The sequence below is a fragment of the Tasmannia lanceolata genome, unplaced genomic scaffold (genome assembly GCF_043159265.1).
Source record: "Tasmannia lanceolata isolate RefF3 unplaced genomic scaffold, GAP_Taslan_0.1 ptg000012l, whole genome shotgun sequence".
Taxonomy (NCBI): domain Eukaryota; kingdom Viridiplantae; phylum Streptophyta; class Magnoliopsida; order Canellales; family Winteraceae; genus Tasmannia; species Tasmannia lanceolata.
In genome coordinates this window covers 41,948,329-41,969,865 of record NW_027518689.1, presented here as the reverse complement: position 1 = coordinate 41,969,865, position 21,537 = coordinate 41,948,329, and the positions used below count along the sequence as shown (strand labels likewise).

General features: G+C 38.2%; 1 protein-coding gene across 2 annotated transcripts; it reads right to left on the bottom strand.

Annotated features, from left to right (window-relative positions):
* Positions 1 to 495: 495 nt before the first annotated feature.
* On the bottom strand, positions 496 to 11,995 carry LOC143888257 (isoeugenol synthase 1-like). 2 transcript variants are annotated; one of them, XM_077392617.1, is made up of 5 exons: positions 11,657 to 11,995; positions 11,136 to 11,270; positions 2,125 to 2,353; positions 1,705 to 1,908; positions 496 to 932 (listed from the first exon to the last, which is right to left on the bottom strand). In XM_077392617.1, exons 1-5 carry the CDS (start codon positions 11,840 to 11,842, stop codon positions 730 to 732), a joined length of 957 nt encoding a protein of 318 aa, XP_077248732.1. In that variant the 5' UTR covers positions 11,843 to 11,995; the 3' UTR covers positions 496 to 729. The 2 variants fall into 2 exon arrangements, with proteins under 2 accessions (XP_077248732.1, XP_077248733.1); XM_077392618.1 differs by having other exon boundaries at positions 496 to 929; positions 11,657 to 11,991.
* Between the last annotated feature and the right edge of the window lie 9,542 nt (positions 11,996 to 21,537).

Below are 21,537 nucleotides of genomic sequence, written 5' to 3'. Positions count from 1 at the left end.
TGTATAACATGAACATGGTTGCACCATAGCATTAAGCTTCCATGTTTAGATCTAGTTAGTTCATATTAGTTACTTAGCTCGATAAGGCAAGCCAGGAAATCAAACTCCTAGGTGAGGTTTTGAAGAAAAGTATTGTAACACAGGTTAATGGAATTTGAATGTGGTTTTATTCATAATTTCTATAGCTTCTTATTCTTCGTAGTCTGTCTTTGCTTCAACCGAAATGCAATTTGGAGTCAGAGTACTGACTTTTCCGTTTTGGATCATACATTAGCCTGGAATCCTCTGCCTCTCTCTTCAATAAAAGTGGAAAAGGTTGTGTGGGATAAGTGTTTTGGATGCTCCAGTCTTCCAACTGTTGCTGTCTTTTCGCCATTGTTTGTAAGTTTTTTTTAAATGCATGCAATTATGTGGTAAGACCATATAACCCAAAAATTATGAATCTTCTATATTAGTTTTGTCGTACTGTCATGAATTGTATTGCGCACATAGTCGTTGAAAGAACCAAGTAATTAACAATATTTTAACACAAACCAATCCTGTACTTGACAATTCAACACAACAATTACATTTTTTAACTACCTTACTTGAACAATTACATTTTTAATATCAATCATGCAACCATCTTTCACATGGACAGTGCCATCAACAACAATTTCCAATGAAGTCGCATCACTTTGTCTGCACCTTATTGCACGCTCTATAATAATCTCGCTTTTTTGTTACTAGCTATGCCAAGGATGTGAGCTTAGGTGTAGGGGGATTGACCACACAGATATCTAGGTAGCGATCGATTGGAGTGTATTTGTAATCTGGATATAGTTTCGAAGCTTCCAAATCGTTTTCTTCTAGTTCATAGCTCATTTGATCACCCTTGATAAAGATGCTGTGAAGGATGGAGACTCGTATGTTGTCGGGACATGGAAGAGCTGCTATGGGAGAAGTAGAATTGATTAGTAAACATAGTAAATACCGAACCAGATTGATCACCGCATCGAGCTCATTCGTTTTGATATTGGCACACCTCTCTTTCATTTAAAGTTTTGCTTTTTGGCCAATGGGAGGATAATTACAAAGTTTGTGTGGGGGCATAATTCCAGAGGTCTCTCTTTGAAACCAGCCTTTCACTTTTTTGTAAAAGTTTGAGATTAAAAAACATGTTTTCAGTGAGATTAGTTTCGGCCCTTCACAAAAAATGTGAATGGATGATTCTGGGCATGCCGGTGGTGAAACAACCTCATAAACTGTTTGAGAAATTCAGAAATGCTACGATAGAAGTTGGGAGAAATTTGAAAAAGAACACGTTTTTCTATTTGCAAGAAATTATAGGGTCCACGACCGTGTATTTGCAACACATATTTCCAAATGTCATTTTCAATAGTTTTGTATTTCTTCCAAGATTTTCAAATATTATATAAGAGAACGTGATAAATAATTTGAGAAACTCACGTTAAATTTTAAAAAATTGCACTTGGTTAAAAAATACAAGAATTTTGGGTTATTTGGAAAATTTTAAAGTAAAACTAGGGATATAAATTCAATATTCTTTCAAGATTTTTTCAATAATTCAGAGAAATTTGTAACTGTGGACGGGAGGGCTTTAAATAAAAGAGCGGTCTCCAATATCTAAACCAGTGTGGTGCATACAGACACTGAATCAGAGCTAAGGCAAAAAATATGAAAAAGAAATTGTGATATTCTTACACTCGGAGAGCTTCACAATTTCTTCTTCGGAGAGATGGGTTTTCTTCAAAGTCCTTCCAGATTTCTTCTCCCAAGATGCGATCAATTCAAGCTGAGAGATGATGTTTCCTGGAGGCCTATAGTCGATGACACGATTGCACACTCTAGGATCTGTTGCTGCCTTAATTGTGAAAGCGGCGACGTCTTCCTCAAAATTCAACACGGCTGAACACGAAATTTTATATTCCATTAGGCCTTACAAATGAAGGAGAATCAAGCTACGCAATTATCGATTAACGAAGGAGACTAACAATAAGGCTACATAAAATTATCAAATCAAATAGAAACCATGAATGCAAATATAAAAATACTCTCCTCTTTTCATGTTTATGGCAAGATCGAACCCTAAATAGGCATAGTAGAGATGTCTATATTAAGTACCTTTGGCTTCGCCGCTACCATAGACAATGACATCTTCGCTTTGCTCATGCGGATGAAGCAAGATTTCAACGAAGTATGCTCCAAAGCAGTTTGGAGAGACAAAGGTGTATGGGATCCCTGCTGCTTCTGTCGCCCTTCTGATCTTCTTCTTGTCATCATTGATAGGTTGGAATGGAGGGAGCCCAATAATCCTATCCACTTCAACCCCGAAATCTGATGGGAGAAACCTCTATAGAACAACATAAATGGAAAGTTTAAAGCACAGATATTAAACACAGGGAGAAAGAGAGTAATCTACCATTTAAAAAAAAAAAACGAGAGAGTGATCTAAAATTTGTTTTTTGGATGCTGAAATTGTTTTGCGTAATTAGAAATGATCATATGATCGATGTTGATGCGGCTTTGATCGATACTACTTGAGTTGATACAGGTGCTCGAATCTCATCCATTCAGCTGACGAAACATGATCTCACTGGTTTTCTTGAAAACTCGTGACTGAGCTTGGATCTTCCGGGGATTTTGAAAATCTTTATCTTTTTTTAGTATTCATACAATTTCAAAATTGAGGGAGAAAATAACACATCACAAATCTATTGGAGAGATACCCTTCTCCAAAACTAATTTCAAATTGAATTGAGGCCTCAGTGAATAAATAACAATCGAGATTGCTTAATTAGCTAATTGATTGCAAAAGAAATTCATCCAGAGATTATTCTCGACTCCTTTACTTCGTTCAATATCTCCATTTCCATCTTGAAAACCATCTCTCACAAATGAAACTTGTACAATTTCGTAAATCTAACCTATGGTAGAAGTCAAACCTTAGAAATTTCCCAAATCAAGATGAAACATGGGAAAGTAAACAAAAACTAGATAGAAATCGAGTTACTGGAAGAAGAAGCAAAATTTAAAAAAAAAAAATACTAACAAGCAACAAGAAGAAAACAAAAATAGAAAAAACTAAAAATAGGAAAGACGAAGAAACATTAAAAAAATTTGTTGAAACTGACACATCTGAACCTTTCTAGTAACTCGATTCCTTATGATTTTTTCCTTCTGGGCTTGACCTATTCTCATAGCCTATTGAAGAAATAGAAAAAAAAACCTATTTTTCATAATCATAACTCGATTCCTTTCTAGGGATTGGCCCGCTCTCGAATCTGACCCATCTAACCTTTCCATCAACGCTCCTTTGCCTTCTCATCTTCTCCAACTCGAAAACCCACAAAACATTCAAAACTTGTTGAATTTGAGGGAGAACTATCTTGACAGGGTGAACATCCTTTTGCCTACGCTACCCATTTTCAACACCCATATTGCAGAAATAGGACGGAAGACTACCCTTTTGGACGATGGAGATAGATATATTACGTTTAGGCTTTGAAGACAATGGAGGTGATTTTTTTTGGAGGGAGAGCGAGAGAGAGTAGGACAGTGCGAATGATGTGCAATGAGGAGGATGCAAGTGCAGAGGATGAGGAAACGAGACCCTAGATTGAGTTGAGGAACAAAAATGACATCCTGAGTTTTAGGAATACCATATCATTTTCTTAATTATCAATTTTACCACTAACTATAGATAAAGCTTACTTAAAGTAGGCATATCCATAAAATCTCTCCCTCCATTGATGTTATTAGAAACACCAATCGTTGAAAACTCTCTCTCTCTCTCTCTCTCTCTCTCTCTCTCTCTCTCTCTCTCTCTCTCTCTCTCTCTCCGGTAGGGCTAAGTTGATCCACGTACTCCAAGTAAAATGGTCTAAGCCCAACAGCTCCTTAACTGGACAATGGCCCAAAACAATATTATATATCAGCAGATAGTCTCATTGAGAGCTTGAGAGAAGATGTATGCAAAAGGGAGAGACAAAATGAGAGCCATTCGTTCATCGAGAGGCTATCCACGACCTAATCCTCTCCCACCTCCATTGAAAACCGTCCATTTTTCTTTTCTTTCTGTATTCCTTTTCTCCTCGGTTTCCTTCTCATGCCTTTTCGCATGGCTTTAGTTACTCTATCACTAGCTAACCCCTCTCTTCAGGTCTTCTGTTTTTTTTTTTTTTTAATGGTCGGGAGATTCATTAATATAAAGACCGAGATGGTCCAACACAACAAATCAAATTATTACTGCACGTAAGCCGGGATTGGGCTGAACCACTATAAAATTATTAGTGCATATCTTACCCTTCTCTACCTCTTCATTTATTTTTTATGCATTTGATTTTATCTTCCAAGCACTTTAAATTTTGTCTGTTCTTGCTTTAATTTGTGAATTATCTTTAAGAGAACAAAAGGTTTTCAAAACCCAATTCACCCTCCTCTTGGGTTGCCTAACCTGGGGCTAACATTCTATCATACAGAGCATGGTACTCCAGTCCCCCTAGAGTTTGTGCCTTTGGGTGGACGACCTTCCTGGACAAAATCCTTACTGTGGGTCACCTTAGGAACCGCCACATGCTGATCATCGATCATCGCCCTCTATGCATTGGAGCAGGGGAGTCAGTGGCCCATATTTTTATTCATTGTAGGTATGCTAGATCCATCTGGAGCCTCATCCTTATGATGTTTGGTTTATCATGAGTCTTCTCGTCTAGCAAGGCTGATCTCCTTGATTGTTGGTCATGGGCTCCATGGAAAAGAAAAGGGAGATTTTTGTGGAATCTAGTCCTTTTAGCAACTATTTGTGGGTGATTTGGAAGGAAATATATGACGGTCTTCTGCAACTCCGTGAAAGGCCAGTTGTTTGCATTCACAAAAATTATTTTGCTATGCATTTTTTGAGCAAAGTCACTTTCTTTCTTTAGGTTCATTTCTAGTTCCGATTTATGGTGCAAATGCTGAAGTTCCTCACCCTAGGTGATCTCCTCCTGATCCAGGTATGTTGAAGTTGAATTTTGATGGGTCGAGTCTTGGTAACCTTTTGCTCGCTGGTGTTGGAGGGCTTCTCAAGCATGATATGGGGTCTGTAAAGTGGGTTTTCTCTGGTCCGAAAGGGAGAGCAGACTCCAATGAAGCAGAGCTTAGGGAGGTCCTTCAAGGTATCAGGCTAGTGTATGAGAGTACCATGTCAGCTTTGGTGGTGTAGGGAGATTCCCCAATGTGATTAGGTGGTTGAATCGTAGTCATCCCCATCCTTGGAGGTGGATGAGATTCAGGATCGTGTGGAGGATTGCCCCGTATCCTTTCGTCATGTTAGAAACGCAGCTAATAGTGAGGCGGATGAGTTTGCCCGTACAGGGGTTGGTGGGCCTAGTGGAGGTTTTTTGCTTTCCTTCCCCTTGAGCATGTGTGGCATTAGCATTCATCTTTTCTTCCTTTTTGACTTGTGTATGATGTAGTGACCGTCCTGGTTGTATCTTTCTCCCTTTATTAATAAATTATATTTACCATTAAAAAATAAAACTATCTTATAATTACAATGTTCTTTTATTTTACATTCTAAAGTAGTTACATCAAAACTGTTTTGTTCTAAAGTAGATACACCAAAACTGTCTTGTTCTATGTATATCTCTCACATGACCCTACCAGATATAAAACTCATACAGTTGCTTCACCAATCTAATTTGTTCTCTAATCTACTTTCAATTTCTTTTCGTTCTTAAATTACTTCCAACTGGTTGGTGACGCAGCGGCGTATGGCGGAAGCTTGGGGTTAAAGAATTTAAGAAGTGATTTCTTGGTTGGTTAAAATAGCAAAAGGATGGAATAGTGGAAAATCAAGATGGGTTGTTGAATCAATAAGGATTAATCGGTTTGGTTGGTTAGGCTAAGAGAGGTAGCAGCAAAGTGGGTTTGGGTTAACAAGGCAGGGGACTAAGAATCAAGGAATAAGGTGGCTGGAGGGGTGTGATAAACTAATAGATTTTGGGTTTTTATTTTGCAGGTTTTAATGGGGCTAATAGGATTGATTGTAGGTTCCTAAAGTCAAGAAGTTAATAGCTATTGATGAGGCTGAAATAAAAGGGGAAGTGGTTTTGGATGGGTGAAACAGGGGCTGCGAATAATGGTTGAAAGGGCTGAGAATAAAGGAAGTCTCGGGTGATATTTTGGGACTACTCGTTCGTAGGGAAATAAGAGGTCTGGTGGTGATTCACGAGCAGCAAGACGCAAAGCACGAGCAGATGGCTCGCGGAATGGCAACAATACAAGCAGCAGGTGGCTTGTCTTTGATGGGGCAAAACGAGGCAACAATTTGAGAGGCAACCAAATTTTTATTCCAAAAGGATAATAATGAAACGAATTACAGTGATAGCCTATTTATAGACTTTGCAAAGAAAATTCCTAAACAAACTTAAATTAGAATCTCACTTCTATTAAAACAATGAAAACTTAAAAAGAAACTTCCTAAAACTATAAAACTTCTAAAGATAAACTAGATTCCAAAAAAGACTCCAACTTCCCTCGTACAATGACTTAGGGAATGATTTCTATCACCGTAAAACTCTCCTTTTTAAAACTCTTAACAAATTAAGGCTCTTTTATTTGCTAAAAATAAGACTTTGTGATGGATTCGTTCTGGACCGTTGACTTTGCCACTTGGAGGGATGCACCTGCATCATTCTCCCCTTCTTGAAAAGAACTCGACCACAAGTTCACATCGTCTCCTGAGAAGGGATACTTGTACCCAAGATTCTTCCGCATTCTTTGCCCGTTCTTGAACTGTCTGGTATCGTATCGGGATAAGGAAGAATGCTTCTTTTCTGATGCTTGTGATGGATCCTTATCCTTTGAAGGGGTCAACACGAGCTTCTTTCCATTGTGGTGGAAGGAATATATATTCTCGCGGCCATCGTACAGGGCGCTCCTATCGTATTGGCATGGTCTCCCAAGTAAAACGTGACAAGCATCCATAGAAATTATGTCACACCAAATACGATCCTTGTAGTGATCTCCAATATTGAAGGATACGAGACAACGCTTCTTGATCCACGTGTCTGTAGTGTCATTGAGTCAGGCTAGTCGGTATGGCTGTGGATGTGGCTCGACCTTTAAATTCAATTTCTGCATTGCCTCTTTTGAGATCACATTCTTACTACTTCTAGAATCAATGATCAACTTACATACCTTGCCATCGATGTTGCATCGTGTGGTGAAAATATTATGACGAAGCCATTCCTCGTCCTTCCATGGAGTGAGGCAAAATCTTCGCGTGACTAAGCTTTGACCTGTAACATCTTCAGCGGCAATGACATAGTCTTCTTCCTTGTGTCTCTCCTCATCTGCAAGGAGTTCTTCGAGAATTTCGTCTTCCGGCTCATAGGCTAGTAATTGTTGCTGGGGTTTGGGACATGCAGAAGCAATATGTCCATAGCCTTTGCAACGAAAACATTGCGTATCTGATTGACTGCTGGGTGGTCTTTGTTGGGCGGATTGGGCTATGGCTTGAGGCCTCGTAACTGGTTGGGGCGATGTCGACGATGTAGAAACCCGATTTGGTGGTGGTGGAGGAGCAAGGTTTTTCTCATAGGAAAATGAACGTGAGGCGCTTCTTCAGTGTGAATTCTCTACGAGTTTGGCTTTTGCATGGGCCTCCGTCACATTCTTGAATGTATGACCATTGACCAAGAAGGGAATCATATATTGATATTTTCAATCCTTTAAGGTACCGTGCTACGAGTTGCTCCCGTGATTCGCGTAGATTATTTCTAGCAACAAGCCTATGGAACTCCTCCGTATACTGTGATACAGATCGACTTCCTTGAATAAGTCGATGAAGTTTCTGATACATTACCTGCTTGTAATTGAAGGGCAGAAACTCCTTGCGCATCTCTTGATGCATCTCCTCCCACTCAGTGATAAGTGCTTCTCCTGCTTGGCGTTGCTGATACTTTCGGGCTTGCCACCAAGCAGCGGCTCGTCCTCGTAGGCGAAGGGCTATGAGAGGCACCACTTTGTCATCGAGAATGTCCTTAAGCTCTAGGACTTCTTCAACAATGGCACTCCAATCAATGAATTCCTCGGGTTCTAGCGTCCCATGGAATTCTGGTATTTCCAGTTTAATCTCGGAGTCCCATCTGTAATTATTCCGCGGTGGAGAATTGGCTCTAACAACTGTATGTTGCTGTGGTATTTGTCCTTGCACCGGTTGATCAATCTGCACACCTTCCATAAGATGATCGACTCGAGATGGTACTTGGTTCACTGATTTCCTCAACACGTCGATCTACTCCATCAAGCCTCGCCTCTTGTCTAACAGATAGGCGATTCACTTGTTCCGTTAGTGCGGTAATCTGACCTTGGAACTGTTCATCACGAGCCCGTTGTTGTTCATCTAGAGCACGTTGTTGTTCTTGGATTTTAGTAAATCTCTTGAGCAGCTCCACTAACACGGGGTCATTAGGGGCTGAACTTCCGTCTTCATTCTTTTTTGGCGGCATGATTATGGTGGGGAATAGAATCCAAGATTTGCAAAGTTAAGAAACCCTGCGAGCCTTAGCTTTGATACCAAATGACGCAGCGGCGTATCGCGGAAGCTTGGGGTTAAAGAATTTAAGAAGTGATTTCTTGGTTGGTTAAAATAGCAAAAGGATGGAATAGTGGAAAAACAAGATGGGTCGTTGAATCAATAAGGATTAATCGGTTTGGTTGGTTAGGCTAAGAGAGGTAGCAGCAAAGTGGGTTTGGGTTAACAAGGCAAGGGACTAAGAATCAAGGAATAAGGTGGCTGGAGGGGTGTGATAAACTAATAGATTTTGGGTTTTTATTTTGTAGGTTTTAATGGGGCTAATACGATCGATTGTAGGTTCCTAAAGTCAAGAATTTAATATCTATTGATGAGGCTGAAATAAAAGGGGAAGTGGTTTTGGATGGGTGAAACAGGGGCTGCGAATAATGGTTGAAAGGGCTTAGAATAAAGGAAGTCTCGGGTGATATTTTGGGACTACTCGTTCGTAGGGAAATAAGAGGTCTGGTGGTGATTCACGAGCAGCAAGACCCAAAGCACGAGCAGCAGATGGCTCGCGGAATGGCAACAATACAAGAAGCAGGTGGCTTGTCTTTGATGGGGCAAAACGAGGCAACAATTTGAGAGGCAACCAAATTTTTATTCCAAAAAGATAATAATGAAACAAATTACAGTGATAGCCTATTTATAGACTTTGCAGAGAAAAATCCTAAACAAACTTAAATTAGAATCTCACTTCTATTAAAACAATGAAAACTTAAAAAGAAACTTCCTAAAACTATAAAACTTCTAAAGATAAACTAGATTCCAAAAAAGACTCCAACTTCCCTCGTACAATGACTTAGGGAATGATTTCTATCTCCATAAAACTCTCCTTTTTAAAACTCTTAACAAATTAAGGCTCTTTTATTTGCTAAAAATAAGACTTTGTGATGGATTCGTTCTGGACCGTCGACTTCGCCACTTGGAGGGATGCACCTGCATCAGTTGGTCCCACTAGTAGAAAGATAAATACACAACCTAAAACAGTTCCTACTAACGGAAGTAAAGAGAGGGTGTTTCTCTTCATGTTAGGGGAGAGGAAGGTTGGAGGAGCTGAGATGGAGAAGAGGGTTGGCAGAGAGGGAGTTAGGTGATCGGGTGGAGGTTCTGGGTGGTGTACGTTAAAGGGCTGTTAAAAGAGGGTGAATTTCGACGGGAAGGGGGCAAATTTATCAGCACCCTCGAGAAAATTGTTTGGGATTCTTGTAGATAAATTTTGATGTAGATGGTTTTTAGTAGTTTTACCCAAAAAAATTCTTATTAAATGAGATGAGAAAGCAATATAAAAGTAAACATGCTGTAACTCTACTAGAGCTCTTTGACTAGGACTGGAATTCGTCCTACATCACATGCACACATGTAACATAATTGTTCATGAATGTTGTGCATCCATGCAAGCAGTATGTTCCAAATATGCCATGTGTAATGGATCTATAGTGTTCTCGTTTGGGCTCGTGTAGCATTCTAAGATCCTGTTTGATATGGACCCTTGATTTGGGCTTTTAGATCATTCTGAAATCCAACTAGATGAAAGAAGAGGGGGGAGGGAGGGACCTTGATATGGACCCTTGATTTGGGTTTATGCACAATCCAAGCAAGCATCATTTTGGGACAGCAAAGAGAATTATGAGATACATCCAAGGAACAATCAATTTTGGTATTGTGTACACAAAAGTCACTAACTCTAAATTAGTTTGTTTTACTGATGGTGATTGGGCAGGTTTCATTGATGATCGTAACGGGCTATTGTTTTAGCATCGGATCAGGTGTCATAGCTTGGGCATTTAAGAAGCAACTTACTACGGCTCTCTCAAGCACGGAAGCTGAATATATTGCTGCTACAACTACAGTATGTCAAGCAATATAGCTACGAAGGATTTTGCGTGAATTGAAGGCGAAACAAAACGGGCCTACATGGATGTTTTGTGACAACAAAACCACAATTGCCTTAACAAAAAATCCAGTTCATCAAGGAAGGACGGAGCACATTGAGATTTGTCACCATTTCATTTGAGAAGTTACAGACTTAAAGCATTGCAACATTGAAGATCAAGTGGGGGATATTTTCACCAAAGCATTGCCAGAAGAGAATTTCAAAAAATTTCGTCATATGACGGGAGTACAATCATTCACCTAGTTTGAATTAAGGGGGCGTGTTGGAAAGTAATTCAAACGGTGGTAACTTGTGGGGCCCACCTAAACAAAATTTAGAATTTTTTATTATTAGAAAAGTTGTGCTGAGTCGGTTGGGAGTTTCCAAAGTGAAGGCATCTTGTGTTATTTTTATCAATAATAGTAGTTTTAGAATTTAGCTAGAATGAGGAAAGTCAAAACGTGAGTTTTTTTTTTTTTTTTTGAGTGTTACACGTATAGCAACAAGTTTATATATATATATATAGTGCTATGGTGTAACGTGGAATTTATGAGATGAATGAATAAAACAAAAAGTCAATGAAAGTTTGTCTTCTTCCTTTTCTTATATATTGTTTTTATTATTTTATTTTCTACAGATTTGGGCTTTTAGATCATTCTGAAATCCAACTAGATGAGAGAGGGGGGAGGGAGGGACCTTGATGTTACCAGCCTCTTTAATGGCGTCAATGATTTTGATCTGTTCTAGATGTTGAGGAATTGCAAGTGTAGAAATCACCACATCTACTTGTCTAATCACTGAGAGGAGCTTGTCATGCTCATCCAAAGTTCCCTGTTTTTGCAAAAACACTAGTTTCAATAATTGGGTGCAAAAAAGTAAGAGAATATTACAAAAAAAAAAAAAAAAAAAAAAAAACATTATTGGAAGAATAATTTTTTAATTTAAACGTTTCTCAAACAAAAAAAAAAAATTGACGAATTATTCCACACCTTCTACTGTGTCCTTCAGAAAAATAAGCATCTGTATTGTACATACAACCGGTTGAATTGAAAAGCACTTTTCAGTATATACAGAGAATATTTAAAATCAAGAGAATATTTTGTTTTGTTTTATGTTTAAAATCAAGAGAATATTTTAGGGAAGTGATATATTTGCCCCCTTTTCTTGGGAAAAAGGGGCGAATATATCATTTCCCTTATTTTATTGGAGTTATTTACCTCAAAAATCTCCACTCCCATGGATTTGAATTCCTTGAGCAATTCTAGCTTGGCGGAGTCGGTGGTGACCGTGATGGGTCTGGTATACACATACGTAGGGTGTCCCAAGGACACACTGGCCTTCACCATGTATTTTCCAAGATACCCAGTTGCTCCAAATATGAGTATTTTGCTCTCATTAGCCATCTCTGTTTGAAGAGGAGGAGATAAGCTGGAACATATAGTACAAAGAGAAAGAAGGAGAAGAGGGAAAGAAAGGGCGAAAACTAAAGAAACTAAAAAGAAAGAAGAAGAAAAGGCAGAGAGAATTAGAGAAACAATAGCTTAGATTAGTATACACTTGGTATATTAATTAAAAAATAAAAAGATTGATGTAGAGTCTATCACACGCAGACCATGATCTAATTCATGTGGCATGTGTGTCACAGGGTGACCTAGTGGGTCCAAGTTTGAGGGAGAAAAAAGTGAGATGACATTTTCACCCCCAGCAGTACGCATGCGCTCACTTTTAACGTGATTTGACGTCATATCACGTTAAAAGTGAGGCCAATGCTGGGGGCTGGAGAAAAAAACGTATGAAATGGTGTAATATTTCGAGCAATTACGGATTTTGGGTACTTTTTATAACAATTATCTTAAAAAAAAATAATAGGTAGAATAAAAAGACCCCAATACCCTTTTGACATGATCACAGTCTCCTATGTTGCCATTCCAACGTCAATCATTATCTTTAAAATAATATTTTATTATTTCTCACTTCTCTTTTGGATGAGAACTCCAAACATTATCTTTAAAGTGATATTTTATTATTTCTCACTTCTCTTTTGGATGAGAACGACTACGTTATTGAAAATTTTACTATTTACACATCTCTTTTAGTTGAGAACGGTGACGTTATTGAATATTTTATTATTTCTGACGTCTCTTTTGGCTTAAAACAACGACGTTATTGAATATTTAATTATTTCTCACGTCTCTTTTGGCTAAGAACGCCGTCAGATTCTTGAGTACACCGTCGAAATATCAAGTATGCCGCCAGATTCAAAATATACCCATTGTTCAAAGATTCCAAGTATGCCGCCGGATTCTAGAGTACGCCGTCGGAATATTGAGACGCTGCTTGATTTTCTAGGTTAAAACATGTGTTTCAAACGTATCGAGTACGCCGCCAGAATATCGAATACACCGCCGGGTTCTAAAGTACGCCGCCGGAATAATAAGGGGTACACCGGCGGAAATAAGGTGTAAGTGGAAATAGAGTATACGCCAGCGGAATGCAGGATACGCCGGCGGAATCTCATACAGAGAGGCGGTATTATTAGAAGACGCCACTGTTCCATATTGATGTTCACGTGTCGTGGATCCGACCGTCTATGCATATTGGCGACGACCAAGATCTAAACAAACCCAAGGGACTCTGGGTTCAAAGGAAAATTTCAAATTCAAGCCAAACCACCTGTGTATAGAGGCACGACCGTTCAAAAAAGTTTTTTAACACATGTCAAGCATCAATCCGTCTCCAGTTATTTCCGACGGGCAAGATAGAAACAAACCCAAGGTTCTGTCGGTTCAAATACACATTCCGACGAACCAAAAGAAGCCTTGTGAAGCGCGCCAATTTAATGGGCATTAAATACAGTGGGATTTTCTAGAATGAAAAAGGAACCTGGAAGGAGAATCATGTTGATGTTAGAAGGGTATTGGGGTCTTTTTCCACCTTTTTTGAAGAATCACGTTTGATGATTGTTTTAAAAAGTACTCAAAACCTGTAATTTCTTGAACCCTTATCAACATTCCGTACTCTTCTTGTGAAAATATCATCGCCCTAAAAAAAATCTACGCTTAAAGACATCTTTAGGAGGACAAGAGCGAAAAATGGGGGACCGAATTTCTCATCTCTCAAAAGTATATGCTTTTGTGATTAGTGGCTTTGTGGGAACCAGTGACCTTAAATCTAGCACTGCACATGTGGGTGTTCGCGTGAGTCGGCATAGGCATTCTTCTTATGGCTGCAACTTGGGTGTGGCGGGTCGGGTTTTGAAGAACAGGCCCTACCCAAGAAATTTCTCGGATCGGGTTGGGTTTTTTTCCGGAAAACCCACGATTCCCAAATCCGGCCCTTCATGATAATTCGCAGGTAAGGTCGGGTTGGGTTTTTTCACATTGGCGCATTGTTTTACATTGTCTAACTTCAACTCCCTGAGATTAAATGCAGATAGAAACAAACTCAGTGACATGGGATAAGATAAAGGTATATACAGGTGTATGGGTGCTTAGATGCTTGCATTTAACCTTTTTTATACAAAACACTCGTTCATGCTTATTAAGCAAGGACTCACTAGCAAGAAAATGCAAACATGCAACCGGTTTGCAGAGGATGGTAGTTCTATAATTATTGACAATGTTTGAAACTCCACTTGTAATCATATAGCAAACCAAAGAGTAAACTTCATATAACCACATAAACAGTTCATTTAAACATGCAGCAATAATAGTGTCGATGTTAAATTCAATAATATTTACAAACATGTGCAATACTTAATTTATCTGTTTCGAGTCAGGTCGGGTTTCGGGGTTTTTCAACTTGAAACTCGACCCTACTTGAGATTGAATTGGGCTTTTCAACCTGAAACCTGACCCTACCTAAGACCGATGATTTAAGAACCTGACCCAAGGTATTTTCAGGTTGGGTCAATGCAGGTCAGAAAACCCGACCAAGTCCCATGATTTAAGAACCTGACCCAAGGTATTTTCGGGTTGGGTCAATGCAGGTCAGAAAACCTGACCAAGTTGCACCCCTAATTCTTCTGAAGTTGGGAGGAGATTTATTCATTCATTTGATACGTCTTTTCCATGTTCCTCATATATGTCTTTTCGTGTAAACTTTAGTTACGAATCAAAAGACCTACTTTACAAAAGGAATGCCGGAATCTTGTTTATATGGCAGTAGTCACATAGAGTGGTGGTCCCATGCCATATAAACACCCCATTTGTATCATCAATTTCTAAAACTAATCAATGGTTTAGGCCCGTTTGTTTTGGATTTTGAGAATCGATTATGAGGTCAAAACTAGTTACTTGACTCAAAATTACATTTATTTTTTAGTCTAATAATAATTCTTGGACAATCATTTTTGAGATCAAAATTAAGCAGGGAGACATGGCTTTTTTTGGGAAATGATAAATGCGCCTCTTTTCATCACATGGGACACCCAACTGCAGTGTACGTGGCAATCAAATCCGTTGAATTCTTCTGACGTGAAGTATATCAGCCCCTTTGCAGTCATTGATACACTGCTGCCGGGTGTCCCTAGTGATAAAAAAGGGTGCATTTATCATTTCTCATTTTTTTTATAAGCCCTTTACAGCAACCGTAGTGATCAAGGCTCTAACATCATATATCATGGTGGGAGCAACTCGAGCAGGCTGGCCTTGTGTGGTTGCATACCATATCAACAATTATAGGCATGCACGGGCTGCTTTTCGCTGTTCTTTTTGCTGTTTTGTCTCTTTTTTCCAAGTAGTTAAATCACATTATAGCAATGGTTTTAAATTTAGTCCGAAATCTGAAATTTCAGATTTCTTTCAATACTGAAACCGGAATGCACTGAAACCGAAATTTCGATAATTTTGGCCGAACGAAACGAATTTTCTTAGCCTTTTACTGGATTTCGGCTGAAATTTTTGAATTTCGACTCAAACCGAAATTTAAAACCATGATTATAGTATAGTTTATAATATATATAGATTTCCTTATTTTAATTAGTTTTTATTTAAGGCATCTTATATCTATAGAGAAGTTTGCATTTATAAGGTTTTAAATAACATTTTTTAATATACAAAGTATTTCATATTTAGATTTCCATTTCTATTGATTTAAATAACTTAGGGGCATGTGCATGACAAGCTAGTTTTTCCCATTTATTTTATTTTTATTGGTATTAAAGATTTTGGTGTCGCTCATGGCAATCCTATATATTTTTCTAATTATATATAATAGAGGTGTACAAATTAGAGGGGTTTTAATATTAAAGCCCTGTGAAGCACGCCAATTTAATGGGCATTAAATACAGTGGGATTTTCTAAAATGAAAAAGGAACCTGCAAGGAGAATCATGTTGATGTCAGAAGGGTATTAGGGTCTTTTTCCATGTTTTTTGAAGAATCACCCATATTTTTCTAATTATATATAATAGAGGTGTTCAAATTAGAGGGTTTTAATATTAAAGGAGATGATCAACTTCCTTGACGAATAAAAAATCCACCATGAAAAAAGTGCTTGTGTTAAGAAAAAAATTATATTAAAATAAGGGAAGTGATATTTACGCCCATTTTTATCACTAGGGACACCCAACTCCAGTGTATCAATGACTAAACGGGGACTAATGTTCTTGACGTCAGAAGAATCCAGTGGATTTGATTGCCACATACACTGGCGCTAGGTGTCTCTGGTGATCAAAAGGGGCATAAATATCACTTCCCTCAATTAATAGATGATAATTTTTTTTAAATGAAAATAATAGATGATAATATTTGCCCCTCAATTACAAATAGGGCTCCAAATGAGCCGAGCTGAGCCGAACTTTGGTGTGTTCGGGCTAGGCTTGCTTAGTTTGAGCATCGGCTCATGTTCGTGACGAGCTTTATACTATGGGCTCATATTCGGCTCGCCAAAATTCAACAAAGCTCGAGCTCGGATCGGCTTGTTTAGTAAACGAACGAGCCGAGCCCGAGCCGAGCTTTTAATGAGCCGAGCTGAGCCAGGCTCGAGCTTGGTTGGGTTCGGGTTCAACTTGTTTAGTAAACATATTAAATAAATACCATTAAGTAATATATATATATATATATATATATATATATATATATATATATATATATAGAGAGAGAGAGAGAGAGAGAGAGAGAGAGAGAGGCTACACCGCCGGTGTAGCTAACTTAGCTACACCGCCGGCTTAAAATACAATGGGCCCACATTGTTTTGGTGATCCAAATCATTCATTTGATTGGCCCTCACATAGATAGGGTGTCCACCAAAAATCAGCTCCATAGGATCATCCCAACCCTTCAAACTGTGGAGGCAAAAATGGACAAATTTGTGAAGGTTTTTACACGTTCATTTTTGCCTCCACAAATCGTAGGGTTGGGATGATCCTATGGAGCTGATTTTTGATAGGCACCCTATCTATGTGAGGGCCAATCAAATGAATGGTTTGGATCACCAAAACAATGTGGGCCCATTGTATTTTAAGCCGGCGGTGTAGCTAAGTTAGCTACACCGGCGGTGTAACTTCACTTTCCTCTCTCTCTCTCTCTCTCTCTCTCTCTATATATATATATATATATATATATATATATATATATATATATATATATATATATAACAAACATAATCTGAGCTTTAAAGCTCGGCTCGGCTTTATGAACCGAGCCTAAAAAGTTCACGAGCTTGTCCAAGCCCAATTGACTATACAAAGCTCGGGTTCGGCTCGTTTATTTGAAGAGCCTAATTTTTGAGTTGGGTTCGGCTCGTTTAGTGAACGAACGAGCCCGAGCCGAGCTTTTAATGAGCCGAACCCAAACATGTCCATGATCTGGCTCGGTTCATTTAATTGCAGCCCTAATTGCAAATAGGCTTGTGATATGCACAAGAGGGATGTTACGGTTTTGGCAATCCATTGGATGATCCAAACCATTCGATTTGTGGCCTATAAATGGATAGAGAGCTTTTTGAAACACAGATGAACGGCTTACATCATTGAAGAAGTGGTCCCAACCATTACGTTTTACAATATTTGGATCATAGAACTACTTTATCCAAAGTTTATGGCCAATGTTGTTCCAACCTATGTTACCTGGTTCATGGGTTCACTTTGTTCCAGATTCAATTCTCAGTTGGCAAAACTAGGGCTTCTTCGATTTATTTTTATTTTTCCAGTTTGATACACTATTGCATGATTTGCGTCAATTTCTATTATTTTAAGGACAACCATTCAAATCCTTCGCAAATCCTAAAGTACACGGAAGGTGTAACACCCAGCCCCAATGCTTGAACATGTTTTAACTACTTGAAATGGGTGTTAATATCAAATGAACTTAAGATTAATTTCATTGGAATGAGTGCCATTACCAAAATCGAGTTTAGGAATAATTGCTTGGAAGTGGGTGTTTTTTTTCAAATTGAAGCATGATGTTTAGGCAGGAGACATTAAAAATGGTAAAGGGTGCTATTATCATCAATGGAGTAAAGTCCATTTAAACACCTTTTTAAAAGGCTGCTCATTTTGGAAAGCACAATTAGATTAACCGAATATGACACCTTCACTAAGTTAAATTTGGCTTTGAATAGAATCTTCCACTAGTGGGTAGGATATATTAGGAAGCTCTATCATTTCAAGATTCAATCTTGGTAGGTTTCCTCCTACGGATTTTCGGCTAAAAGAGAATAAGGTAGCATCTATATATTCAAAAAGGAAAATGGGAAGGTCAATAATTCCTTGTTTCGAAATATTGCTTGCATATCGAATAAGGCAAGTGAGCCACATCGTTTTGGACAGTTCCTATGGGGGAAATATTGGGTTATCGTATCTTTAGAAAGGAGCTGCTTCATAGGCTAATTGGAGGTCTTGGCTTCCATAGTTAGATGGGATTCCATTCTTATTAGAGTAAGAGAAGAAATCTATTGGTAGTGGCTGACTCATTTTGATATACCTTCTAGAAATAAGAGTGCCTTTATAGATGGAATGCAACCATTGAAAACCTCTACATTGGAAATAAGTGGTCGTGAGTTTTGGAAGGGCCAGAAACCTTATAATTTTCCCTTCTAACCCAGCCTTTGCAATGGAATTCTTTGCCACTTGTTGATTTCTTCTAAGATTCATAAGCTGCTGAAATTCACCCGGTAGTTCTTTATTCCAAGAAGACATTCCTCTGATCCATTTGAAGCCCTTGTTGTCTTTCATCATTCGGATTTCGGCAACCTGCAAACAGATTATAAAAGTCATATTCTTGATAGTGGATGTTCACAAATTGACTGAAGTTTTCTGTTACCATGGTTCTCGCCCAAAATAACTCCATCCGTTGGCGAATCGCCGCTAATATAGCAGCCACAAGTTCCAAACTGGGTGCTTCGCTAAAGGAAATTCCTGGAGTAGCGCTTAAGGTAGGTGATCCTACCCTATGTCAGTGTATTATGTATATTTCATATACTTAGATTTATTGCAAGTGTTTATTACAGTTCATTACATGGAACTTGTTTTGAAAAGGTTTCTCACTGTTCTCTTTTAGCATGTCATTCCAAATGATTGAACTGTCATTATCCATGAAATGCTTTAGTCTTAACATTATCTATACAAAAAAAAAAAAGAGCTTTGTGACTAACGTGATTTTTGGAAACTCAAGTTCATGAAACACTATTGAAAAGCATTCTATATATGATATGGTTTCAATGGTTTGGAACGGGGGAGCCCCCAATGGTTTTGAAACGTCTTCAAAATTTATGGTATGGTATTGAAAACATTAAATTGCTTTTCTCTATATTTGTATACAGTCTTGGTATGGAATGGATTCCACCAGTAAGGTTGATCTCTGGTGGGGATCTAGTGCCCAACCTGCCAGTGGGTGAGTACACTGGATGTGATCACGTAGGCCGGTCGAATTTATTTTCCCGTAAGGTTGATCTCGGGCGGCCAGTAGGTAGTCCTCTAGCTATTGATATTATTACATTGTGCACTTTAGGACCTGTGAGTACTGCGAACCAATGTTCGCCGCGAACCAGAGTTCGCCTTGGGTATGCTACTTGCCAATAAGGTTGGAAATTGGCCATAGAGAAGACTGTTAAGTATTTGATTTCCAAGTGGAAAAATGCAAAACCAAGTGTTTGAAAATATATATTCTTTGTTATTGTTTTCCAAGTGGAAAAAATGCAAAACCAAGTGTTTGAAAATATATATTCTTTGTCATTGTTTTCAAAGTGAAAAACTGCATAACCGAGTGGTTGGAACCATTTTTGTAAAAACATGTAATTTTCTTATGTAGCTTATGTAGAAATGATTTTCTTGCTTCTTATCAATTTCTGCATAGACTAAAATTTCCGCATTATTAGTCACTCTGAATGTTGAGAATAGTTGATTGTAAAGGAGCCTTGCATGCTTGGGGGGGCTGTCTCGTGTGCCATACCTAAAATTCTGGGTTCGGGCCGTGACAGAAGGCCAAAAGTATAATATACTCAGAAGTGGGTGGTGAAATTGTGTATTTTTTTATGTGGTGTCCGCATGTACGTGCACGCAGCCCCGCATTATTCTATGATCCAAAGCATTCATATGTTGGGCCCTCACATAAATTGGTTGTACTACAAAAACCATCCCCGTATGTATGATGAACCAAAATTATATTTTGGATGTTGAAATTGTTTTGTGAAAATAAAACCGATCGTACACTTGATATTGATGTAGCTTTGATATCACCTGGTCTGATATGGGTAATGAGATTCCTCCGTTCTGATGATGAAATGTGATAACCTATGACTGAGCTTGGGTCTTCTTGATCAGATTCTAGAAACTCTTGATTTTTCTATAGGAGCATGCATGCAATTTCATATATGAAGGAGAAAATAATATATCACAAATCTAATGAGAGAGAAGACTACCTTTCTCCCAATAATCTTTTTAATAGCTAGAATGATAAAAACACCATAAAAAAACTACATTCCAACTCCACAAAGGCATAAAAATGTATAAAGCTACTTCATCTACTTTTAACATATAGAGAAGGAACACAAAAATCTACCAATGAAGAACAAAAGAAAATTAACAAAGGGGTAAAAAGAAGTGAGATATGCATCACTCGATCTCCGATAAATGTTGACTACATGAAAGTTGATTTTTACGCAAGTACATATAGAAGCTATCACATGACACCGCCGCTAAAATTAACATATATCGACATTTAATGTCACCATTGTTTTCAGAGACGAATAAAGGGATCGATCTTCTTCTTCTTCTCCAAACCCCCAAGTCTGAGTGCCTTCTTCAATTCCTATGCATAGACCTCCTAAAAGTAATAAGTTTGTATAGTACTTACTAAAAATAGTAAGTTTCTAAAATAGTAAAATTCAAGTTTCCAAAAATAATACAATTTGAATCTATCCAAACTCACTAAAAATCTTTAATTAAGTTATAATCCATTGTGTTACTCAAATTTCATCTAAGTCCTACCAGTACTCTTAAGGTAACCCTTATTAGGACGTCTAATTTAATTTTAATTAGGAATATTTGATTAGCTAGAATTCGTCCTACATCACATCGCATACACACCTTCAACATAATTTTCTATGCATGTTACATAAGGGCGTGACCTATTTATATTAGTGCCAAACAAACGAATGGTTTGGATCATCAATAACATTAAAATACGTACTGCTGACACCAATTAAAAAGATTACTGATATTGGCACTACCATGTTTTAATAATTGCACTAACTCAACTAGTCTAGTCCTTTTTACTTATCTTATGACAGATATTTGGGAACTATATTAACCTTTGACAGTTGTTTAAATAATGAGGGCATTTCACCTCCGCTGCGACCAAGTGTGAAGCCCGGAAATCTGCTTTTCACTTTCTTAAGAAATTAATCCCAAGATTAATCTCACTTGAACACATGTTTTTTAATCTCAGCCCTTCACAAGATAGTGTATGGCAGATTTATGGGCGACAAACTTAGTCACAACGGCGGTGACAACGGCTCTTAAATTAAAAAAGACAAGATGTGTTAGTGTAGTCATCAAAACATGGTAGTGCCAATATGCTGCCTCTAAATAGTGAATCTTTTATGCCAAGTTATTAACAATATTCCAACACCAACCAATCTTGCCCTCATCATATAAA